The sequence below is a fragment of the Coffea arabica genome, chromosome 8e (genome assembly GCF_036785885.1).
Source record: "Coffea arabica cultivar ET-39 chromosome 8e, Coffea Arabica ET-39 HiFi, whole genome shotgun sequence".
Taxonomy (NCBI): Eukaryota; Viridiplantae; Streptophyta; class Magnoliopsida; order Gentianales; family Rubiaceae; genus Coffea; species Coffea arabica.
Genome location: NC_092324.1, coordinates 43,316,984 through 43,340,517, shown reverse-complemented (window position 1 = coordinate 43,340,517; position 23,534 = coordinate 43,316,984). Strand labels below are relative to the sequence as shown.

Genomic DNA, 23,534 nt, shown 5'->3' with positions numbered 1-23,534 from the left:
TTTCAACTCACCAACCATGGTATTCCCTCCAGCCTTATTCATGATGTTGAGTCCCAGGCTAGAAGACTCTTTTCTCTTCCAACTGAGCAAAAGCTGAAGGCCTTACGATCGGCTGACGGAGCCACCGGCTACGGTGCTGCCCGGATGGTACCGTTTTTCTTTAACTTTGGAAGTATTGTATATAAAGAACTTTATATAAAGTAGGAATGCTCCTTGAATTGTTGGTGATCTTTCGTCCTCCTACTCGTGTGCAAATCACGTGGCCATCCAAATCCCGTTGTTTAAAGAATATATAAACTGGAAAAAGGGTGCCAAAACATGGTCGTCCTCCGTGTGCATTGTACGTGGTTTTGTGTGTTTTGAGGAATATTCTTTTGTATGTTGGAATCCAAAACAGATTAATAGAAATGCTCTTCTTTTGTTGTCTTGGAACGAAAAGGACTTAGCATGCCTATATAAAAAGCATAAAAAAAACAAGCATGCATCTGATGTGACTCTCTGCCCAATGTGCCAGTTACACTTCCATATGTTTCGCCTCCCTCCTCTTAGAAATTTTCTCAATGTCTCTCGCTTCTATCCGTTTGCCCACCAGAATAGAACAGAAAAAAGCAGATGACTCCTTTGTCTCACCCATTCCTCCTCATTTCTTTGTTGATGGCCGATTCCTCTCAAACTCTCTTCAGTTAATAGGAAAGGGGAAACAAGGATGAAGGGGGAAGATGTTTGATTCTTCTCAGCCATCTGAATCACTTTTTTTTCAAATGTAATCATGGTAAACTTTCACCCATTTTGCCTATGCTCAATGTGCTTTTTTCTTGGTAACATTTTCCTTCTTTATTTTGATTTAGTCTCTGCAAACATAGGAGCAAGAACCTTCGTCCCTCTGCTAAGATGTGGAATAATCTGATATAGGTACCCATCATATCTAAAATTTTTTACCTTCATAAACAATTTCGTTGATAGATATCATTTTTTCAGGGTTTGTTGGAATATTTTTTCTTTCAAAAATATGTGTCCAGTTATTGTTTATTTAAAGTTTGCAATTTAGGTTAGAGAATTTATTAAAAGGTAAGGTTTGTATGCCCTCATTTCTTATTTTATTGCATATTTTTTATCTATCTTTTTCTTTCTTCTGCTTTCTCCTTGGCTTAGAGCATTTCAAACCATTAAAGAAAAATTTTAGGAAGTCTAAAAGGAAAGAAGGGAAAAATTAGAAAGTTTCTTCTCACGAGAGTTTTTTTACTGCTTTTAATTTCCAATGGTAAAATTCAAGATGAACAAATAATTTTATTGTTTGACAAGTAAATAATAAATGAAAGACTTTCGCTAAATTTGTTTTTTCTTCCCATTATGCCCTAATTACTTACTCTCTTGCAATATGTTTCATGTGTCCTTTTTAACTAATATTTCCTTGGCACGAAGCATCTCAAACCATTATTGACAAATTTCAGATAATTTCTTCTCGCGTGAATGTCTACCCTACTCTTAAATATCAATGGTGGAATTCAAGTTTAAAAGGTAATACCTTTACCTTTCAACCAATATTTTTTCTTCAGCAAGAATAACAAAGAAGCAAATGTCTTACTGTTGAAGCTCCTGTTTTCTTGGCACCTTTTTTTCCTTTTAGATTTGTTATTAGTTTTTTTTCCTAGTGTTGTAGTTGCATGTTTGGAGATTTTGTCACGGATTACTAACATTCCTCAACAGATGAATGGTAAGTTTTATGGAACAGAAAAGTACTCGTTATATATTTCCTTTTGACCGATGAAGAAAATAGTTAGCTATCTTTCTTTAAATTTGAGAGATTTCTTGATTTCACGTGGTGCTTTAAGGCTGTAAATTTTGGCTCTTGTGCAATATAGCAGCAAGTTACTCTATTCCCTGAGTTTGTTCTAGAGTATGGTAAATATTCAATGCATTTTTGTTGGCTTTAATTTAGGTGGTTTTACTCCATAGCTCTTTCGAATGATCAGGAACAAATGGTCACTTGTGAAAAGATTATCTAGAAATTTTGAAAGTGGGAAAAGTCATTTGATTCTAAGTATTTTTTTTTTCTATTTTTTTTACTCTGGATTTTCAGCTGATCTGATTTTGCATTTTTTTTTCTTTTTCGTGGTTATCTACCTTGCAGGTTTATATACAACTCTTGACTCACAAAAGGCAATCTGTGAGATGTCTCAAACAATGAGTAGGAGTGGTAATAACATTATCATTTTTTAACAGACTGTAAATTATGTATTATAAATTGGAAATGGATCATATTGCTACATCATTATTATATTCTCTTTTAGTCTAAAAATTTTCGTACTTCATTGCATCCATCCAAAAAATGGCTTTTTCTTTGTTTTTGAAATTTATTTTTACTCAGCTTACATATCTTGGTTTGAATCCCTTTTAGGTGAAAATGTGAGCAGGAGGTGATGGTAATTTTGCTAGAGGCTTCAAGATTTTATTGATTTACTCGTAAATGCTTCAAATTGAATAGCAAGAGGTATATCTACACTTCCTTCGTGGTTTGCCTCCATGTACTTGATTATACAGATATACTATGGGAAATTCTATGTAAAAACTCCATAATTAAATAAAATTTTTCTTAACTTTCACCCTTTTGTTTGCCTAAACAAAAACATGAAGGGACTTCACTATGCAACAATGTTTATCTCAATTCACATCTTTTGATGATTACAAAACAAATGGATGTTACTAATACTCTTTGTAGAGATCCTTTCCAGAAATAACACTAAACAGGTCTGTGGACTTAAAGCAGATAAAAGAAAATAAAAAAGGATGAAAAGTGCTAAGGAAGTTGTCGGACGCACAAAAGGAGAGTATCGGACGTCCGACATTCTTTGAGTACCTTCAAACGTGTGAAGAACTCAGACTCGGACGTCCGAAGAAGACAAGCCAGGGCTTCTACAATTACTGATCACGATCGGACGCTCAACACCTGAGTATCGGATGTCCGACAAGCGTTACTGCACTTCGAACGCAACACTCTGGACACATCGGCCGTCCGAAGGAATTGAAGAGGAAATTTCAAGTGTGCATCTTACCCTCGGACGCATGATGATAAGGGATCGGACGTCCTAAGAGATTCAAGAAAACTTCCAGAACTCATTGATCTCGTTCGGACGCATAAAAATTGAACATCGGACGTCCGACAGCACCAACGGCTAGTTGACTCTTCAGTTGCCTTCTACCCGTTGACAGCATTAATTGAAGAATTTTCTGGTCTCCTATAAAAAGAACAAAGTCAACCACCTCAGAACAATTTTGCACATCAAGTCTACATCAGATTGTGAGTGATTCAAGTGTTAGAATACTCCAAAGGAACATTTGTATTCTTAGCTTGTGCAATTCTCTTGTAGTTTTTCAAGTGTGACACAGCTTCTTCAATAGTGTAGCATTGTGAGGGTTTTTCGATTGTTTGTAAAACTTCCTTGCTTGACCAAGTGTGGTTTGGGGCAAGAAGGAAGTGATCCTTCCTTTGTACACAGGATATTGGTTGCAAGATTGTTCAACTTGAAGTAACCTGGTATATAAAAGTGTTGTTCAAACTCCAGTAGAGTTTGAAGCCTGGTTTGTTTCACTATTTTCGTTTACAGCTTTTCTATATAAACTGTTCTCCTCTTCATCTTACGGATACCTGTGCTTTCGTGTAATCTGATCCATTGGGTGGTCTTTGAGAAAAGAAAGGTAGGCTTTGAAGAAAAGTGACCTATATCTTAGCTGGTTTTTTTGAAAACCTAATTCACCCCCCCTCTTAGGTTGTCTTCAATCTTTACAATTGGTATCAGAGTTTGGTTTCCTTGAGATTAAGCTCAATCGGCTTGGGAGTAGATATGACAACCAACAATGCCATGTTCTTTGAGGGACAATCTGTTACTAGACCTCCAATGTTCAATGGATCAAACTATGTGAGCTGGAAGGAAAGGATGATTATATTCTTACAATCTATTGATATTGAGTTGTGGTTTATTGTTAGTGAAGGTCCATATGACGCAACTATTACTGATGAAACTACTCATAGGCCGAGACAAAAGGCCAGAAGTGAGCTGACTGCTGAAGATAGAATTCATCTCACTCTAAATGCCAAGACTATGAACGTTCTATACAGTGCACTAGACTCAAATGAGTCTATTAGAGTCAAAGGCTGCAGATCTGCAAAAGAAATTTGGGATAAACTTAGAGAGATCCATGAGGGAAGCGAGAATGTGAGAGAACAAAAGAAATCCATTCTGGTCACTAAGTATGAATCTTTTAAGATGGAGCCTCATGAAAACATTGACAAAATGTATTGTAGATTCAATGATCTGATCAAAGATTTAGAGGTGCTTGAGAAGGAGTACTCTCTAGGTGAGAAGAACAGAAAAATTCTGAATGCTCTATCAAAGGAATGGGAAAGCAAAGTGACTGCCATTGAGGAAGCCAAGGATCTAAATACTTTATCCATTGAATCTCTGATTAACTCTCTAACTTCTTACGAACTGAAACTTAAATCTAAGATGCAGGATGAAGAAGACACAAAAGTAAGAAAAAGTATTGCTCTGAAAGCTTCACAAGACGAAGATGAAACAGCCTCACAGGATGAAAATGATTTGGAAGGTGATGACAGTGATATTGCACTCATCACAAGAGATTTCAAAAGATTTCTCAACAAAAGAAGATTCAGGAAAGGCGGATCCAGCTATTCCTTACCAAATCAGTCTAATGACTTCAGAAACAGAGGGAAACTGGAATTCAACAAGAAGCTGACTAATAAGTGTTTCGAATGTGGCCAACCAGGACACTATGCAAATGAGTGTCCAATGAAGAAAAAGAAGGAGAACAAGGTTGAACGAAAGCCAAAGTTCAACAATTTCCAGATTACCTGGAATGATTGCAACTCAGAAGGCGAAGTTGAAGAAGAAGAGGAATCTGCTCAAGTGGCTTTCATGGCCATTGGAGATGAAGAGGTAACACAATGCAACTCTCAAACCGACAGTGATAGTGAATCTGATGATGATGTTAACTCTTTTCTAGAAAAAATGCATAATAGTTTGAAAGAATCCTACGTTAAAAACAAGGAACTGAAGCAGAAAATTTGCTTTCTAATACAAGATAATGCAAATCTTTTTCGACAAAACAAGTGCCTTAAGCATGAAAATGAGAACCTGAAAAGAACTGAAACTAATGTGATTGCTGAACTTTACAAAAAGAAAAATTTATGTGACATACTCAGAAATGAGCAATGTGGCTTAAGAAAAAGGATGGATGATTTATGTCATTTGTTACATCATATGAAACAGAACCGTCTTCAAAAGAATGACACTGAACCTTATGTTAATACTCATCAAATAAGACTGAATCAAAATGCAAATGAGTTTGCTATCCACAGGAGAAGGCAAGTCAGATTCATTAAACCTGTTCATTTGATTGATCCAATGTCAGTATGCAACTTTTGTTGTCAATCTGGTCACATGAATAACAACTGTTATGTTAAGAAAAATATGAGGAATGGAATGAGATGCATGTGGATAGTTAGACATAAGACTAACTCTCAAGGACCCAACATGTAAAGGGTATCAAGTATTATCCTGTGGATTTGTGTGTAGGCGAATCAGGATAACATTGCAAAAGAATCAAAATGGTTCATTGATAGTGGATGTTCAAGACATATGACTGGTGATGCTTCACAATTCATTAAACTCAAGCAAAAAGCAAGTGAAAAGGTAACGTTTGGAGATGATAACAAAGCCAAAACTGTTGGTATTGGTGATGTTGGTAAGAATGGTAAAATCTCTATTCACAATGTTCTTCTCGTTGATAATCTGAACTACAATTTATTAAGTGTTAGTCAACTGTGTGATAGGAATCTGTTTGTATTGTTCAAAAAGCTTGAATGTCTCATATTTGACTCAAAGTTCAACATTATTTTCAAAGGAAAAAGGGTTAATGATGTCTATGTAGTTATTCTTGAAAAAATTGATTCCTCCTATCTCAAATGTCTCAAAGTAGCAAATGAGGACCCATGGTTATGGCATAGAAGACTGTGTCACTTCAACATGGATTTGCTAAAGGAAATCTCTAAAAAGGATCATGTTAGAGGTCTCCCAAAAATTAAATTTGAAAAGGACCGGATATGTGATGCTTGCCAATTTGAAAAACAAGTCAAGGTATCTTTTAAATCCAAGAAATGTGTTTCTACTTCAAAACCACTTGAACTTTTGCACCTTGACCTGTTTGGTCCTACACAAACTACAAGCCTTGGTGGTAAGAGATATTGTTTTGTGATTGTTGATGATTACTCTAGATATACTTGGGTGATATTTCTTGCTCATAAAGATGATGCCTTTAAGAATTTTACTTCATTGTTTGCTAAAGTGCAAAATCTGCTTGGCTTGAAAATTGTTAGGATTAGAAGTGATAATGGGTCAGAATTCAAGTTCTGTGGTTTTCCAGAATTTTGTGATCATAATGGCATTACTCATGAATTCTCTATTGCTAGAGTCCCCCAACAAAATGGAGTTGTAGAAAGAAAAAATAGAACTCTCCAAGAGGCTGCTAAAACCATGCTTAGTGAATGCAATTTATCAAAATATTTTTGGGTTGAAACCATAAACACAGCCTGTTATACCATGAACAGAGTTCTTCTAAGACCAATTTTGAATAAAACCTCCTATGAGCTTATGTTTGACAAAAAGCCTGTTGTTGGTTACTTTAAAGTATTTGGTTGTAAATGTTTCATTTTGAATATCAAGGAACATCTTGGAAAGTTTGACAAAAAATCTGATGAGGGAATTTTCTTGAGATATTGTGAAAACAAAAGAGGTTTCAGAGTTTATAATCGTAGAACACTGATCATAGAGGAAGCGATACACATTACGTTTGATGAATCTAATGGTGACATTTCTATGAGTTGTGGTGAAGATGATGATACAGGTGTTCAACAAGAACTAAAGAAGTTAGCAATCAATGATCATGACTCTGCTTCACCAGAAATTGATTTAAAGGATGCTGATACTCAAGACAGTCCAGCTGGAGAAGTGAATGACAGAGATACCGCTACTCCTAATGATCTACCAAGAACCTGGAAATTTGTTCATAACCATCCCAGGGAGCTTATAATTGGTGATCCATCTGAAAAGGTCAGAACTCGTTCTTCTAGACACCTAGTAGATAATCTTGCTTTAGTATCACATATTGAACCTAAAAATGTTGTTGATGCATTGAATGATGAGCACTGGATTTTAGCTATGGAAGAAGAGTTAATCCAATTTGAAAGAAACAAGGTTTGGACCCTGGTTGCTAGACCACAAGACCATCCTATCATTGGCACAAAGTGGATTTTTAGAAACAAAATGAATGATAAAGGGGAGGTTGTTAGAAATAAGGCCAGGCTGGTGGCTAAGGGATACACTCAAGAAGAGGGGATAGACTTTGATGAGTCCTTTGCACCTGTAGCTAGGCTGGAGTCCATAAGAATGTTTCTAGCATTTGCATGTTTCAAGAATTTTAAGTTATTTCAGATGGATGTTAAGAGTGCTTTCTTGAATGGTTTTATAGATCAAGAAGTCTATGTTGACCAACCTCCTGGTTTTGAAAATGTATCTTATCCAGATCATGTTTTTAAACTCTCAAAAGCTTTATACGGATTAAAGCAAGCTCCTGGAGTATGGTATGAACGTCTGAGTGGATTTTTGATTGAAAATGGTTTTAAAAGGGGCATTGTAGATACTACACTTTTCACAAAACAAAGCTCACGAGATCTTTTAATTGTGCAAATATATGTGGATGATATCATATTTGGTGCTACTAATGAGAGCTTGTGCAAGGACTTTTCCATCATCATGCAAAAAGAATTTGAAATGAGCATGATGGGAGAACTGAACTTCTTCCTTGGACTCCAAGTGGTTCAAACCCAAGATGGAACATTTATAAATCAAGCAAAATACACCAAGGAACTGCTGAAAAGATTTGGAATGGAGGATTCAAAGCCTGTTGGAACACCTATGTGCACCTCTACCAAACTTGACAAGGATGAGGAAGGTACGAAAGTTGAGGAAAAGAAGTACAGAGGTATGATTGGAAGTTTACTTTATTTAACTGCCCGTAGGCCTGACATCATGTTTGCTGTATGCTTATGTGCTCGATTTCAATCCTGTCCAAAGGAATCACACTTGAATGCAGTAAAAAGAATTTTTAGATATCTTAAAGGAACCTTAAACTTTGGTCTATGGTATCCAAAATGTCATGAACTTCCTTTATATGGATTCTCTGATGCTGATTTCAGTGGTTGTAAAATAGATAGAAAAAGTACTACTGGTATATGCAACTTTCTTGGAAATTGTTTGGTATCTTGGTTTAGTAAAAAACAAAATCCTATCTCATTGTCCACTACTGAAACTGAATATGTTGCTGCTGGTGTTTGTTGTGCTCAATTGCTATGGATGAAAAACACATTGAATGATTTTGGTTTAGTGTATGAATGTGTACCTATCTACTGTGACAACACTAGTGCAATTAATCTGATAAGAAATCCCATTCAGCACTCTAGGACTAAACACATTGATATAAAGCATCATTTCATTCGCGATCTTGTCTCAAAGGGGATAATCCGTGTCCAGTTTGTTTGTTCTAAAGAGCAAATCTCTGATATCCTCACAAAAGCTCTTCCATTGGATCAATTTGTGTTCCTGAAAACAAAACTGGGCGTCTCAGAAAAAATATTCTAAGTTTTGTTTTTTGGTCAATCCTTATCGGACGTCCGATGAATTGGAACGGACGTCCGACAGTGTTCTTCGTCCAGTTTCAGAAAAATCCTGGTTCGGACGGATGTGTCGGACGCTTCAATACGATCGGACGTTCGACACTCAAAAATTGAGCACTATAAGGCAGTTACCTATTCTTCCTAATTCATTACCTTCCATAGTCTCGGACGCAACCTTTCAGTTTCCTTTCATATTTGAAATTCAAATTCCTCTCTCATCAAACCAAGTTCTAAGAAATTGACTCAACCAACTCCATTACACCCCTATTGCTCATTAACCACTCATAAAAATCACTCCTAACCCCCAACTACCCAATTGTTCCCAATTCACATCTGAAACCCTAACTTTTTATAATTCTCTCCCTGCGGCATTTCAGTGCATTCTCATTCTTGTTCATACTGCATTCTTCCTCTGTACAACACGTTCTGCATTAAAAACACATCCACATTGCATCATGGTTAGAATCAGAGGTGGATCTACTAGTGCCGGACGGTCCTTTAGGCTTAGAGATGAGGACATTGAGATTGAGGAACCACCTCCTATGGCGCCTAAGAAGAAGATTGTGAAGGGCAGAACTCTGAAGGGAACATTGTTGGTGGAAATAAGGAACCAGAGCAGGCTACCCAGGGTGATGAAACTGTCACAAGGTCATCTGGTAAAAGAAAGAGAACTGCAAAGAGAAAAAGCACTCCCCAATCCAAGAAAAAGCAATCTGCTGATTCCTCTGTTGATCAGCAGAATGAACGAAACATTGCTGAGAATCAGTAAATACCTGAACCCTCCACCAGGAAATCTCCAAGGACAAGGTCTGAGGCTCAGAATGTTGGGGCATCTGCCACACAAACCTCGAAAGGAAAACGTTCTGGGAAATATCCAGTAACACAGCCCATAACAGAACCCACTCCTCTCCCAAAATTCATTGATGATGAAGCCAAAGACAGATTTGAGTTAGTCTCTCAAAAAGGGTTCATCACCCAAAGGCTCATCCTTCCCTACGAAATTCGTAAGCTTGATCTTGAACCTGTCATTAAACTGTTTGAATTCCAGAAATGGACTCATCTTCTGACCATTCCTAATGCCTTTTACCCTGACATGCTTTATCAATTCTTTGCTAATCTTAGAAAGGGTAAATCACACACTGAACTCATCTCTAGGGTCAACTCTATAGACATCACGTTAACTCCTGACATTGTGAATTCCATTCTGAAAACTAGCATTGAATCTGGTTTCAAAGGAAAAATTGTAAATTTCTTTTCATATGAGGAATTTCCTTCTGCCTATCATCATTTTTACATTGCCAAACTCATAACCTATTTTCAAACTCACGTCAATACTCCTGCTGAGGCAAGATTAGATGATCTCAGTCCTCAGAATCTGATCATCTTCACCATCATTTCGAATCTGTTGGTGCCAACTGATGGCCACAGAATAGATGCAAACAAAATGGAACTTTATCTTTTCTACTGCTTTGTTGAAAAAATCCGCATTGACTTTGGTTTTATAATGTGCAAGTTTCTGCTCAAAATTAGCACTGACAGTCGTAGGAAGCTCTCTTATGGCAGATTTCTGACTCCTATCTTTGCACATTTTGAAATACCTTTTTCTGAAAAATCTCCCAAAGACAGTGCTTCATCAGTTTTCTCAAAAGCTTATTTTGAAAGAAAGAATTTAAGATTTTTTGATGGCCATTGGTGCTATAAGGAGACTGTGGCTGAATCCAGAAGAAAAAACTTTCATGAAACCCCTGTCATTCCTAGGACTCCTCGTGATCAGTCAGACTATGTCTCTCCCTTCACCATTCATCCTAGAAAGTTTGCCAGCAAGTCCTTCGCATCCAATTCTGAAGTCATCTCCCTGCTTGAAGACCTCAAACAGCATGTCATGCTTATTGAAGATGGTCTCATGATGACCATGACCCCTGCCCAACAATCCTCCTTCATTGAAAAAAGAAATCTTGTTGTCCCTCCAATACCTGAAAACAATGCAAATGTTCATGGGAAAGAACCAAGACCTGAGCCCACAGGGCCAACTACTGGTACTGAGACCACACCAGCTTCCAGTTCTCAGCCCAAGGATAAAGGCAAGGCTCCAGCAACTGAGGAAGCATATGAAGATGATGATGAAGAAACTGAGGAAGAAGAGGACCCTGAACAGTTTCGTCTGGCCAGGAGGAGGCCTGGATCATCTAAAATCACCATCTATGCACTACTAGGTCACTGCACCTTAATCTAGGACTATATTTCATCTTTTTTATTGCAAAACTTTTGGCTAAGTGATGTACACCTGGTCTGTACAACTGGATATTTTCTACTGTTTATGGATGTTATAACTAAGTGTTTGTTATGAATATTTTGTTTGTTATGGAATCTGCTGAATGAATGTGTTCGTTATGAATGTCTCTGTTGATTCCAAATTGTGCTGAACATGAATGGATTTTGCTGATACTATCTGATATTGCGTGTTATTGATAATGTTTCTGATGGATCATACTGATGTTATCTGATACTGCTGGTATCAAAACTGATACTCACTTTTGTGATGACAAAAAGGGGGAGAATTGGATTAGCACTGATGGTATAGAGTAACTAGTTAGGGGGAGTCAGTTTCAGGGGGAGTTGCGTTGCGTTTCTTCCTGAATACTCATGCACTTCGTTAGGGGGAGTTGTTATATCCCAGCTCGTATATTTTTTGCTCGATCCAAATGTTTTGTCATCATCAAAAAGGGGGAGATTGTTTATCTCAATTCACATCTTTTGATGATTACAAAATAAATGGATGTTACTAATACTCTTTGTAGAGATCCTTTTCAGAAATAACACTAAACAGGTCTGTGGACTTAAAGCAAATAAAAGAAGATAAAAAAGGATGAAAAGTGCTGAGGAAGTTTTCGGACGCACAAAAGGAGAGTATCGGACGTCCGACATTCTTTGAATACCTTCGGACGTGTGAAGAACTCAGACTCGGACGTCCGAAGAAGACAAGCCAGGGCTTCTACAATTACTGATCACGATCGGACGCTCAACACCTGAGTTTCGGACGTCCGACAAGCGTTGCTGCACTTCGGACGCAACACTCTGGACACATCGGCCGTCCGAAGGAATTGAAGAGGAAATTCCAAGTGTGCATCTTACCCTCGGACGCATGATGATAAGGGATCGGACGTCCTAAGAGATTCAAGAAAACTTCCAGAACTCATTGATCTCGTTCGGACGCATAAAAACTGAACATCGGACGTCCGACAGCACCAACGGCTAGTTGACTCTTCAGTTGCCTTCTATCCGTTGACAGCATTAATTGAAGAATTTTCTGGTCTCCTATAAAAAGAACAAAGTCAACCACCTCAGAACAACTTTGCACATCAAGTCTACATCAGATTGTGAGTGATTCAAGTGTTAGAATACTCCAAAGGAACATTTGTATTCTTAGCTTGTGCAATTCTCTTGTAGTTTTTCAAGTGTGACACAGCTTCTTCAATAGTGTAGCATTGTGAGGGTTTTTCGATTGTTTGTAAAACTTCCTTGCTTGACCAAGTGTGGTTTGGGGCAAGAAGGAAGTGATCCTTCCCTTGCACACAGGATATTGGTTGCAAGATTGTTCAACTTGAAGTAACCTGGTATATAAAAGTGCTGTTCAAACTCCAGTAGAGTTTGAAGCCTGGTTTGTTTCACTATTTTCGTTTACAGCTTTTCTATATAAACTGTTCTCCTCTTCATCTTATGGATACCTGTGCTTTCGTGTAATCTGATCCATTGGGTGGTCTTTGAGAAAAGAAAGGTAGGCTTTGAAGAAAAGTGACCTATATCTTAGCTGGTTTTTTTGAAAACCTAATTCACCCCCCCTCTTAGGTTGTCTTCGATCCTTACAAACAACATGCTGATATTTTTTCCTGCCTATAAGTTGACATGTAATTGGTCTTTTGGAGGTGATAATCTAATGAAAATAGAGGGATATTTTCTTGAGAATTAGCAATCAGTAGCTACTTCAAGTTTGTCTGTTTCTAAAACCAATCATAACTACTTCTCCATCTCTTCGGTATTTATGATATCAATATTTTTACCTTTCGGGATTTTGATTGCATGTATCCTATTAAAAATATGGAGTTTCATTCTAATCACCACGTTGAGATATGTAACCTATGTCAGGATGCATGTCATTTGGGTCAATTTAGGTAGTGATGAACTACCATATATTGGTTTTGATGTCATTTGGATAGATTTTGCTATGTCACTTCCCCTGCTATACTGGGATTTGAATTTGCTGCCTTCACTGGAGCGTTATGGCTTTCAACCCTACTTTTACAGCAAAAAGGAAATTGTGTATTCAAAAATAGAAAGAAAGGAAAAGTTAGAGAAATTAACTGGGAATTGGCTTTATTAGTGAAAAATTTTGAGTTTCAGTTAAGGTGATTCTCAATATGTTCTTCCCAGCAACTACAAAACTTTTTCTACCAACAATGTACTAACCCAGTGGTTCACCTTTTGGTTTCTTGTGACGGGGTGAGAACGCTCTTGCTTGCATGGTGCTAGATAATTATCCCATTTACCAAGTCTTTATTGTCTCCAAATGAGGTCAGAATCGTTGGAGCTCATAGTAAACTTTCGTAATACGACCTGAGAACCTAAATTGTATTCCACCCTGTTTCTTTAACAAATGCTCTCTCTTCCTCTCTCTCTCTCTCTCTCTATATATATATATATATATATCAGACACAAACACTATACCCTTTTTTTTTTATTTCCTTCCATAGTTTCCTTTTTTCTGTTTTTAAATAGACTAATAGGTCATCTACATTGTTTTCTCAACACCATCAAATGTTCATTAACTTTGGAAGTATTGTATATAAAGAACTTTATATAAAGTGGGAATGCTAGTTGAATTGTTGCTGGTCTTTCGTCCTCCTACTCGTGTGCAAATCACGTGGCTGTGCAAATCCTGTTGCTGGTCCTAAGTGGGTTGCGGCCTTTTTGCTCCTCCGTCATCATGCACTGTCATTTTTCACATTCCTTGCACCATCTATCTTCTATTTTTTTCCCCTGAATTCAGATTGGTCACTATCCATTATTTGCTTCTTTTTATATACCCATGCTGTTTTTTTTTCCGCTCCTTCTTTGTTTTTATATTATATTATATTATATATTACATACCTATCTTCTATTTAGTCTATATTTTTTATATTAGTTATAAATTCTTTTGTATATATTATTTTGCTATTCAGTATTTGCTTCTTCTTTATATAGTACCCATGCTTTTTTTCCTCTCCTCCTTTAAAATAAATCTTTAGTATATTTTTAATATACTATTTTTTTTATCCCGTATTTAATATTATTTATTCTATTGTGGGTACTGCCTGACTATCTTTTTCCCCTTTGGCATAATATTTTTTGCTTTATTTTCATTTTCCAGTTTTTTTTTATATATTTTCTTATATGATATATATCTTATCTATATTGTAATGAAAGTATTCTTAATCATAATAATCATAGTACTTATTATTATAAGGCTAATACTAATGATAGATTAGTATAATATGTTATCTATATTGTGATGAAAATATTATTAATCATAATAATAATAGTACTTATTATTATAAGCCTAATACTAATGATAGATTAGTATAATGAAAACAAAACATTAATAATCGAGCCAATATAAGTAGACACTTTGCCTGTTTCTTCTATTGGTCGGCGGAGTCACCTCTCAGCATACTCAGCCTACAATCCATTAATTTTTGGCGTCTCCATGCAAGATTTGCACCTCTCTAGACATGCTTTCCCGGGTTCTCATGCATGCAAGAGAATCCAGGTAATCATTTGAGTTTCTTTCCCTTGCATTTCAGCCTGCTTTCCTTCTTCTTTTGCTTCGTTTTATGCATTGCCTCCGCTTCTCGAGCTTTTCCTTTCCTCTGTTTCCTTGTGCGTCTTTCTTCAATCAGTGTTATTATTGTTTTCCTGCTGTTTGTTATTACATCTACTGTAAGTGCTGCTCCAATTTCGCTATCCCTATTCTTGTAATACTCTTTGTATTTTTTCCCCCATATTCTTCTACTTATCATGCTTACTGCTTTGTTCTACCTGACGATGCTATTATTATTCATCCTGCATTTTTAATTGTTTTACGATTCTGTTTGTTCTATCGTTTTCATTTTCATTCCATTGTTGTCTCTTGTTGCTTCAGTTTTCATTTTTACTTTCACTTCTATCCAGTTTTTTTTTTGCCTCTGTTCCTTTTTGTCGGCTTTCATGCTGAAACATTGCCTCTGTTCTATATGTTTCGTATGCTTTCATGGTCATTTTCGTTTTCATGCTTTTATTGTTTCTACACTTTGTAGTTTTCTGACATTTATTGCTATTTTTCCTGGCCCTCTTGATTTCCTCCGGGTTCTGCTTGCTACAAGTTGCTACTTATTTTCCTTGCTTCAGCAAAAGGTACTTAACTATCGTTTTCATTTTTATTCCATTGTTGTCTCTTGTTGCTTCAGTTTTCATTTTTACTTTCACTTCTACCCAGTTTTTTTGTTGCCTCTATTCCTTTTTGTCGCCTTTCATGCTGAAACATTGCCTCTGTTCTATATGTTTCGTATGCTTTCTTTGTCATCTTCGTTTTCATGCTTTTATTTTTTCTACACTTTGTAGTTTTCTGACATTTATTGCTATTTTTCCTGGCCCTCTTGATTTCCTGCAGGTTCTGCTAGCTACAAGTTGCTACTTATTTTCCTTGCTTCAGCAAAAGGTACTTAACACTTTTTTATTGTAATTGAGGCGTTATGTCTACTGATCCAACTCTGTTCTTCTCCTTTTATCAAACAATGATTAGCTACTTTGTTCTCCGTTTTATGTATATGCCACGTTATCTTCTTCTGCTTTTACTTCTTGTCTGATGTCCCTACTTTGCGGTTGGAGATGCTTGTGAGCCGTTTATGTAGTTCTCTTGCAAGTCTCGTATCATACCATATCATGGATCGAAATGCCAAATGCCGGAAACGCTATGCCGAGATGCCCTGAGAAAGGAAGGAAGAACTTTTTCTATACGTGTTGTGTAAATATATTAATTGTAATTAATGTTCTTTAATTCTATTAATCACAGCAAATTATTTTGCCTACAAATAGTTATGTGTTCGCTTTATTTGGCTACAAATTTTTTTTTTATCTATTTCACTAAGGGTGGGATAAATAATTAAGTTTATTATATTCTACCTTAATTATCTCCTTTTTTGTTAATGCCAAATTCTCCATATCGTTAATTTATAATTGCAATCCGCTGCTTACCAAATTTCATGGTACATGGCAAACAAATAATTTCTACTAACCTTTGGATTCTTGATTCGGATAGCGGTGTCATTTGAAGTAATGGTTAGTTTATCCTTTTTTTCCATCTTTATAATTATCTCCCCTACACCACATAATTTATACACATCATACTGCAAATATCAATTATACTACTTTATTAAATTCATACACTATAATGCTCATTGTGGGCATTACATTTGCGCACGGCATATTTCTGCTAGTGACCAAATATTTGTGGCATGAAACCTTATTGCAGGTTCTTCTGTTGAGCACGCTAGTGTACTTTGGCCCCACGACCACAAAACTTTTTGGTAAGTCCGTTTATTTGGTAGTATTTGGTAATTATCCATGCACTTTCATGCACGTCGACAAACTGACAAATTTGTACTGCCTACTTAAATGAAAATTAAGGTTGTACTGGAATTTATTTCATTCCTTTTAATTGATTTTTTTTTTGAGGTTCAATACATCATTTCCCTTGATTTTTCATCCATCTCCGTTTTTATCAAAATCAACTCAAAAGATGAATAAAAGAAATCCTAATCCCCTTGTCTTAACTCTTTTCCCCTTTAAGCGTATTAAAACTGCATCCTCACGCTTGCTGACTTTAAGTTGCACCTTTTTTTTTTGGTTTGGGGGCATAGTTTTGGATAAAATGATTAAGGTTAAGGCTATCCTTAACAAGTTTAAGAGTTAGGGAACGCTTTAAGTAGTTTAAATACTAAACTGCAAGTATGCAAAATCCAAGTTGTCATTCAAAATAATTTCGCTAAAGACATTAGATTAGACACATAAATGAAATTTAATTCAAGTATAGTACTATTAGATTACTGTGTAAGCGAAAATGATTGCATTTTAATTAATTATTATTACTTGCTTATGTATACATTTAGTGATGTGATGGAAACTTATCAAAAGATGATGAATTCCTTGGCATACCAACTCTTGCTCCTGATGTTGAAGTGGCTAGAAGTCTCTGAAGATGAACTGAACTGGAAACTATCAATGTCCCAAGATGCATTGCTACTCAATTCCTTTCCACCCTGCCCAGATCCCAAAAGTACCATTGGTTTAGCCCCTCACACAGATTCATTGCTCATTACCGTTCTTCATCAAAGTCATGAGGGTTTGCAGATTTTTCGCGACGGATTCAGATGGGTGACAGTTTCACCCATTGAAGGAGCTCTTGTGGTCAATCTTGGTAATCTTATGGATATATTGTCTAATGGCAAGTTCTCTGGCATTCTGCATCGTGCTTTTGTCAACCAGATTAGGCACATGATTTCTGTTGCCTACTTCTGCTATCCTCCAATTGATTCCCAGGTTGCACCATTTGCTAAGTCTGAATGTCCCATTTATAGTTCTTTAACAGTGAAGGAATATCTTGAAATCAGGGCCAAGCATATGGAGGATGCACTTTCTGTGATCAGAATAAAATGATATCATATACCCAATCCTGAAACATATGTAATCTGTTTTATTCGTTTGGTAAAAAACCTAGTGAACTCCTGATAGCTTTCTGCCATGCTAGATGATCCTAGTAAACAGTGGCGGAGTCAGGACCTCACTGAGTTTTTAACTCATTCCTTTAGTTTTTGTTTTCCTTACAGGGGATACAAGCGAGGGTGTGAGACTGGTACAGGCTAGCATAGTCTAGTTTTTGAATTTTTGCGATTGTACTCGCGCTAGTGCTCGGTTGGGATTGAATGTATCTGGAATTCACAACTTTTGTTATATTTGGGATTGTATGAATGTTTGGGATAGATATGAATGTAAGTACACGTTCCAAGTTTGGAAACTGTTATTTCACTTATTCTTGAGGTTATATCTTATTTTACTTGTTAAGAGTGAACGAGTCCTGGCGAGAGTTGAGCAGGCGGTCCGCAAAACCCTGTGGTACGCCCTAGGGGGAGGTGGGGTCGTCACAGGAAGAATGTTTCAGTTATATATTTGGACGATATAATGCACATGGAGAATTAAACCAAAAAGGGTTACTAATTTTGCTGGATAATATGAAGAAAAATACTAGTACTATTACTAGCTAGTTGTATTAACTATGTTAGGAAGGAAAAATTAATTAAAAGAAAAGGTTTTGAATCTCACTGCTAGTGCATGTGTGTTTAGCTGTACCAAAATATCTCTATCATATATATATAACAATATTCAGTTTTAATATTAGTAGGTTACTGAGTTAGCTATTCTAGCCTAATGCCAAATTGACAATCAATCTATCTTTTCACCATGTGGACATCTTTTGAGTTCCTATTTTTTATTTTTTATTCTGCTTCTATTTTTTTTATAACAGCAAATTCCCTTCCTTTTACACTTTCTTATTTATAGTGACCTTCAATCAATTTATTAGTTCTGCTTTATGTACATTCGTATTAATTATGTCTTACAAAATCTTTTTAGCAATCAATTTATACTTTTCTTATATATATATATGTGTGTGTGTGTGTTTCTTTCCATATATGTTTTGTATTATGATAATTTGTCTTGATTATATGTTAAAAGTTACTACTACTAAAATTTGGATAATCACGCCTTATGACACTTATTTCTTTCTTAAGGAAATTATTGCTCTTGCTCCAATATATGCATCGGTCTAATAGACTATATATTGGTCTCAAAATTAATTTTAGATTCAATTTTTATTATGTTCTGTTCACCATTAATTTGTATTTTTATTTTTTTTATAGCAAGGGAGGATGGAATTTAAGAAGTAGAGAGAGGGAAGGGAGATTAAAAGTCAAAATCTCTAAATTCTAAAGTATCAACCTCAACATCTAGACCAAGGCCTCCTCGACCGTCATTAATTTGGTTAATTACCTTTACTTTATATTAAATGTTTACAAAAATTTGTTTAGTGCTCCCATCTAATTCTCATTTTGATTCATATTTATATTACATATCGTTTTCAAAATTTGGCTCATTTTAAGTTTTACATATAGTATATCATTTTTTCCACTCTCAAACTACTTTTGAATAGTTAATTGAATCAATAGTTCATCTATATAAATAAACATTTGAATTTTCAAAATTTTTCTTACAATATTTAATTGTGTTGCTGAATGCAAAATGATATTCTAAGCCTAAATTTTTGCATTAATTAGTAAATCTGAAACTTAAATGAAGAATTTGATTCTAAAATGTTAGTATCTTATCTGAATTCAGCACAACATTCAATCTGAGCTCTTACAGATTATAAACCACAACTAAAAGTTTTTCACCAAATCCTCCAAATGAAAAAGAAGAGTTTTGCCAATTATTCGCTTTCTAAAACTCTAGAAGATAAAATTAGTCTAAAGAAAGATAATATATTCAAAAATACAACTTCATGTACCCTTAAACCTATAGTGAAAGATGATTAACAAATGAAAGGAGTCTGGAAAATTGAATATTTAGAAAACACATTCAAAACTAAAAAACAACTTCTTCCAAAAAAAAAAAGGAAGTCTAATACCTAGATTTTCTAACTCGTTGTTAAACTTAATTTTCACCAATGTGATTATGCGAATGCATATACTCACATTCGCTGTATCCTATAACAGATTAATTACCTAGATTTTCTCATAATTCACCAAAGATTTTAGACAATATTTTATCGTAATTCTACTCTTGTTTGTTAGGCAAATGAAGAAACAAAATCAATTACCTAGATTTTCTAACTCGTTGTTAAACTTAATTTTCACCTATGTCATTATGTGAAGGCATATACTCACATTCATTTGTATCCGATAATAGATTAATTACCTGGATTTTCTCATAATCCACCAAAGTTTTTAGACAATATTTTATCGTAATTCTACTCTTGTTTGTTAGGCAAATGAAGAAAACAAAATCAATTACCTAGATTTTCTAACTCGTTGTTAAACTTAATTTTCACCTATGTGATTATGCGAATGCATATACTCACATTCATTGTATCCTATAGCAGATTAATTACCTGGATTTTCTCATAACTCACCAAAGATTTTAGATAATATTTTATCGTAATTCTACTCTTGTTTGCTAGGCAAATGAAGAAAACAAAATCAATTACCTAGATTTTCTAACTCGTTGTTAAACTTAATTTTCACCCATGTGATTATGTGTAGACATATACGCACATTCATTGTGTCCTATAACAGATTAATTTCCTGAATTTTCTCATAATCCACCAAAGATTTTAGACAATATTTTATCGTAATTCTACTCTTGTTTGCTAGGCAAATGAAGAAAACAAAATCAGGTACCTAGATTTTCTAACTCGTTGTTAAACTTAGTTTTCACCTATGTGATTATGCGAATGCATATACTCACATTCACTGTTTCCTATAACAGATTAATTACCTGGATTTTCTCATAATTCACCAAAGATTTTAGACAATATTTTATCGTAATTCTACTCTTGTTTGTTAGGCAAATGAAGAAACAAAATCAATTACCTAGATTTTCTAACTCGTTGTTAAACTTAATTTTCACCTATGTCATTATGTGAAGGCATATATATACTCACATTCATTTGTATCCGAAAACAGATTAATTACCTGGATTTTCTCATAATCCACCAAAGATTTTACACAATATTTTATCGTAATTATACTCTTGTTTGTTAGGCAAATGAAGAAAACAAAATCAATTACCTAGATTTTCTAACTCGTTGTTAACTTAATTTTCACCTATGTGATTATGCGAATGCATATACTCACATTCATTGTATCCTATAGCAGATTAATTACCTGGATTTTCTCATAACTCACCAAAGATTTTAGATAATATTTTATCGTAATTCTACTCTTGTTTGTTAGGCAAATAAAGAAACAAAATCAATTACCTAAATTTTCTAACTCGTTGTTAAACTTAATTTTCACCTATGTGATTTTGTGCAGGCATATACTCACATTCATTGTATCCTATAACAGATTAATTACCTGGATTTTCTCATAATCCACGAAAGATTTTAGACAATATTTTATAGTAATTCTACTCTTATGTGTTAGGCAAATGAAGAAAACAAAATCAAGTACCTTGATGTTCTTACTCGTTGTTAAACTTAATTTTCACCTATGTGATTATGCGAATGCATATACTCACATTCACTGTATCCTATAACAGATTAATTACCTGGATTTTCTCATAATTCACCAAAGATTTTAGACAATATTTTATCGTAATTCTACTCTTGTTTGTTAGGTAAATGAAGAAACAAAATCAATTACCTAGATTTTCTAACTCGTTGTTAAACTTAATTTTCACCTATGTGATTATGTGAAGGCATATACTCACATTCATTGTATCCTATAACAGATTAATTACTTGGATTTTCTCATAATCCACGAAAGATTTTATACAATATTTTATCGTAATTCTACTCTTGTTTGCTAGGCAAATGAAGAAAACAAAATCAAGTACCTAGATTTTCTAACTTGTTGTTAAACTTAATTTTCACCTATGTCATTATGTGAAGGCATATACTCACATTCATTGTATCCTATAATAGAATCATTACCTGGATTTTCTCAAAATCCACCAAAGATTTTAGACAATATTTTATCGTAATTCTACTCTTGTTTGTTAGGCAAATGAAGAAACAAAATCAATTGCCTAGATTTTCTAACTCGTTGTTAAACTTAATTTTCACCTATGTGATTATGTGAAGGCATATACTCACATTCATTGTGTCCTATAACAGATTAATTTTCTGAATTTTCTCATAATCCACCAAAGATTTTAGACAATATTTTATCGTAATTCTACTCTTGTTTGTTGGGCAAATGAAGAAAACAAAATCAATTACCTAGATTTTCTAACTCGTTAAACTTAATTTTCACCTATGTGATTATGTGAAGGCATATACTCACATTCATTGTATCCTATAACAGAATCATTACCTAGATTTTCTCAAAATCCACCCAAGATTTTAGACAATATTTTATGGTAATTCTACTCTTGTTTGTTAGGCAAATGAAGAAACAAAATCAATTACCTAGATTTTCTAACTCGTTGTTAAACTTAATTTTCACCTTTGTGATTATGTGAAGGCATATACTCACATTCATTTGTATCCTATAACAGATTAATTACCTGGATTTTCTCATAATCCACCAAAGATTTTAGACAATATTTTATCGTAATTCTACTCTTGTTTGTTAGGCAAAAGAGGAAAACAAAATCAATTACCTAGATTTTCTAACTCGTTGTTAAACTTAATTTTCACCTATGTGATTATACGAATGCATATACTCACATTCATTGTATCCTATAGCCATTATACTGTTAAAAAAAATGAAATTCCCATGTCAGTTTCACACTAAAAGACAACAATAAGTCCAATACAGCCACCGAAGGCCACGTGTTTTTTAAATATAATTATTAATCAAATATGTTTATTTCTTAAAGGAAATTATTGATCAAATGGTTCATTTCTGTTCTGTCTTTGCCCCTGTAACTGACTTGGTAAGTAGAAGAGTATGACCACCAACTTTTTTTTTTTTTTTTGTTAATTAAACAGGCATTATACAATTGCCCTTTACTGCTATAAATTAAAGATCTACCAAAGATTTTAGACAGTATTTTCTCATAATTCTGCCCTTGTTCGTTCAAGAAAACAAAATTAATTAACTGAATTATAAGTAAGAGGTTCTGCATTCAAAACCCCCCACATGCAAAAAATAAAAAAAGGGTCCAACACAGCCACCCAAGGCTGTGTGTGTTTAAGATAATTATTAATTAAATATCTTTATTTCTTAAAGAAAATTATTGATAAAATGTTTCATTTGTGCTCTATCTTGGCCTCTATAATTAACTTGGTAAGTAGAAGAATATGACCACGAACTTTCTTTTTTGTTTTTGTTAATTAAACAGACATTATACAACTCTATAAATTAATTACCTGGATTTTCTCATATTCCACCAATGATTTTAGACAATATTTTATCGTAATTCTACTCATGTTTGTTAGGCAAATGAAGAAATCAAAATCAATTACCTAGATTTTCTAACTCGTTGTTAAACTTAATTTTCACCTATGTGATTATGTGAAGGCATATACTCACATTCATTGTATCCTATAACAATTTTTGTATTTCCCTTTAATTTTTCAAAAGACCAACACCTCAGAACCCTTTCTCACATCCTTAATTCTGTAGTGTAACTATTAGTGATACTTCCATAAATTCAATTACTGAGGTCATGACAGATATTATAATAGTATATGACAATGAAATACTAACTCAGGTTGTAAAATAATTTATCTATAACTATTAAGTCACATGTTCGAGTTGTCAGGAAAGTGGTTAGAGAATTCTAATCATTTCTTTGAAAAAAATTTAAAAACACTAATATGATAGTATGTTGGTCAAAGTCTAAGTTAGACGCGTTATTGGTTCAAGTCATCAAGGGATATGCAGAAACCCTACTTACCCCTACAAAAAAGAAAAAGTATAATAGTATGTTGACCAAAACCCAAGTTAAACACGTCATCAATTATTTTGTAAAGTAGATGATATCGTTTCCT

The 23,534-nt window shown here is 34.6% G+C and overlaps 1 protein-coding gene across 1 annotated transcript; it reads left to right on the top strand.

Annotated features, from left to right (window-relative positions):
• Window positions 1–16,936: 16,936 nt before the first annotated feature.
• On the top strand, window positions 16,937–17,476 carry LOC113704823 (gibberellin 3-beta-dioxygenase 1-like). The gene has a single exon (XM_027226696.1). It carries the CDS (start codon window positions 16,937–16,939, stop codon window positions 17,474–17,476), a length of 540 nt encoding a protein of 179 aa, XP_027082497.1.
• Window positions 17,477–23,534: the final 6,058 nt, after the last annotated feature.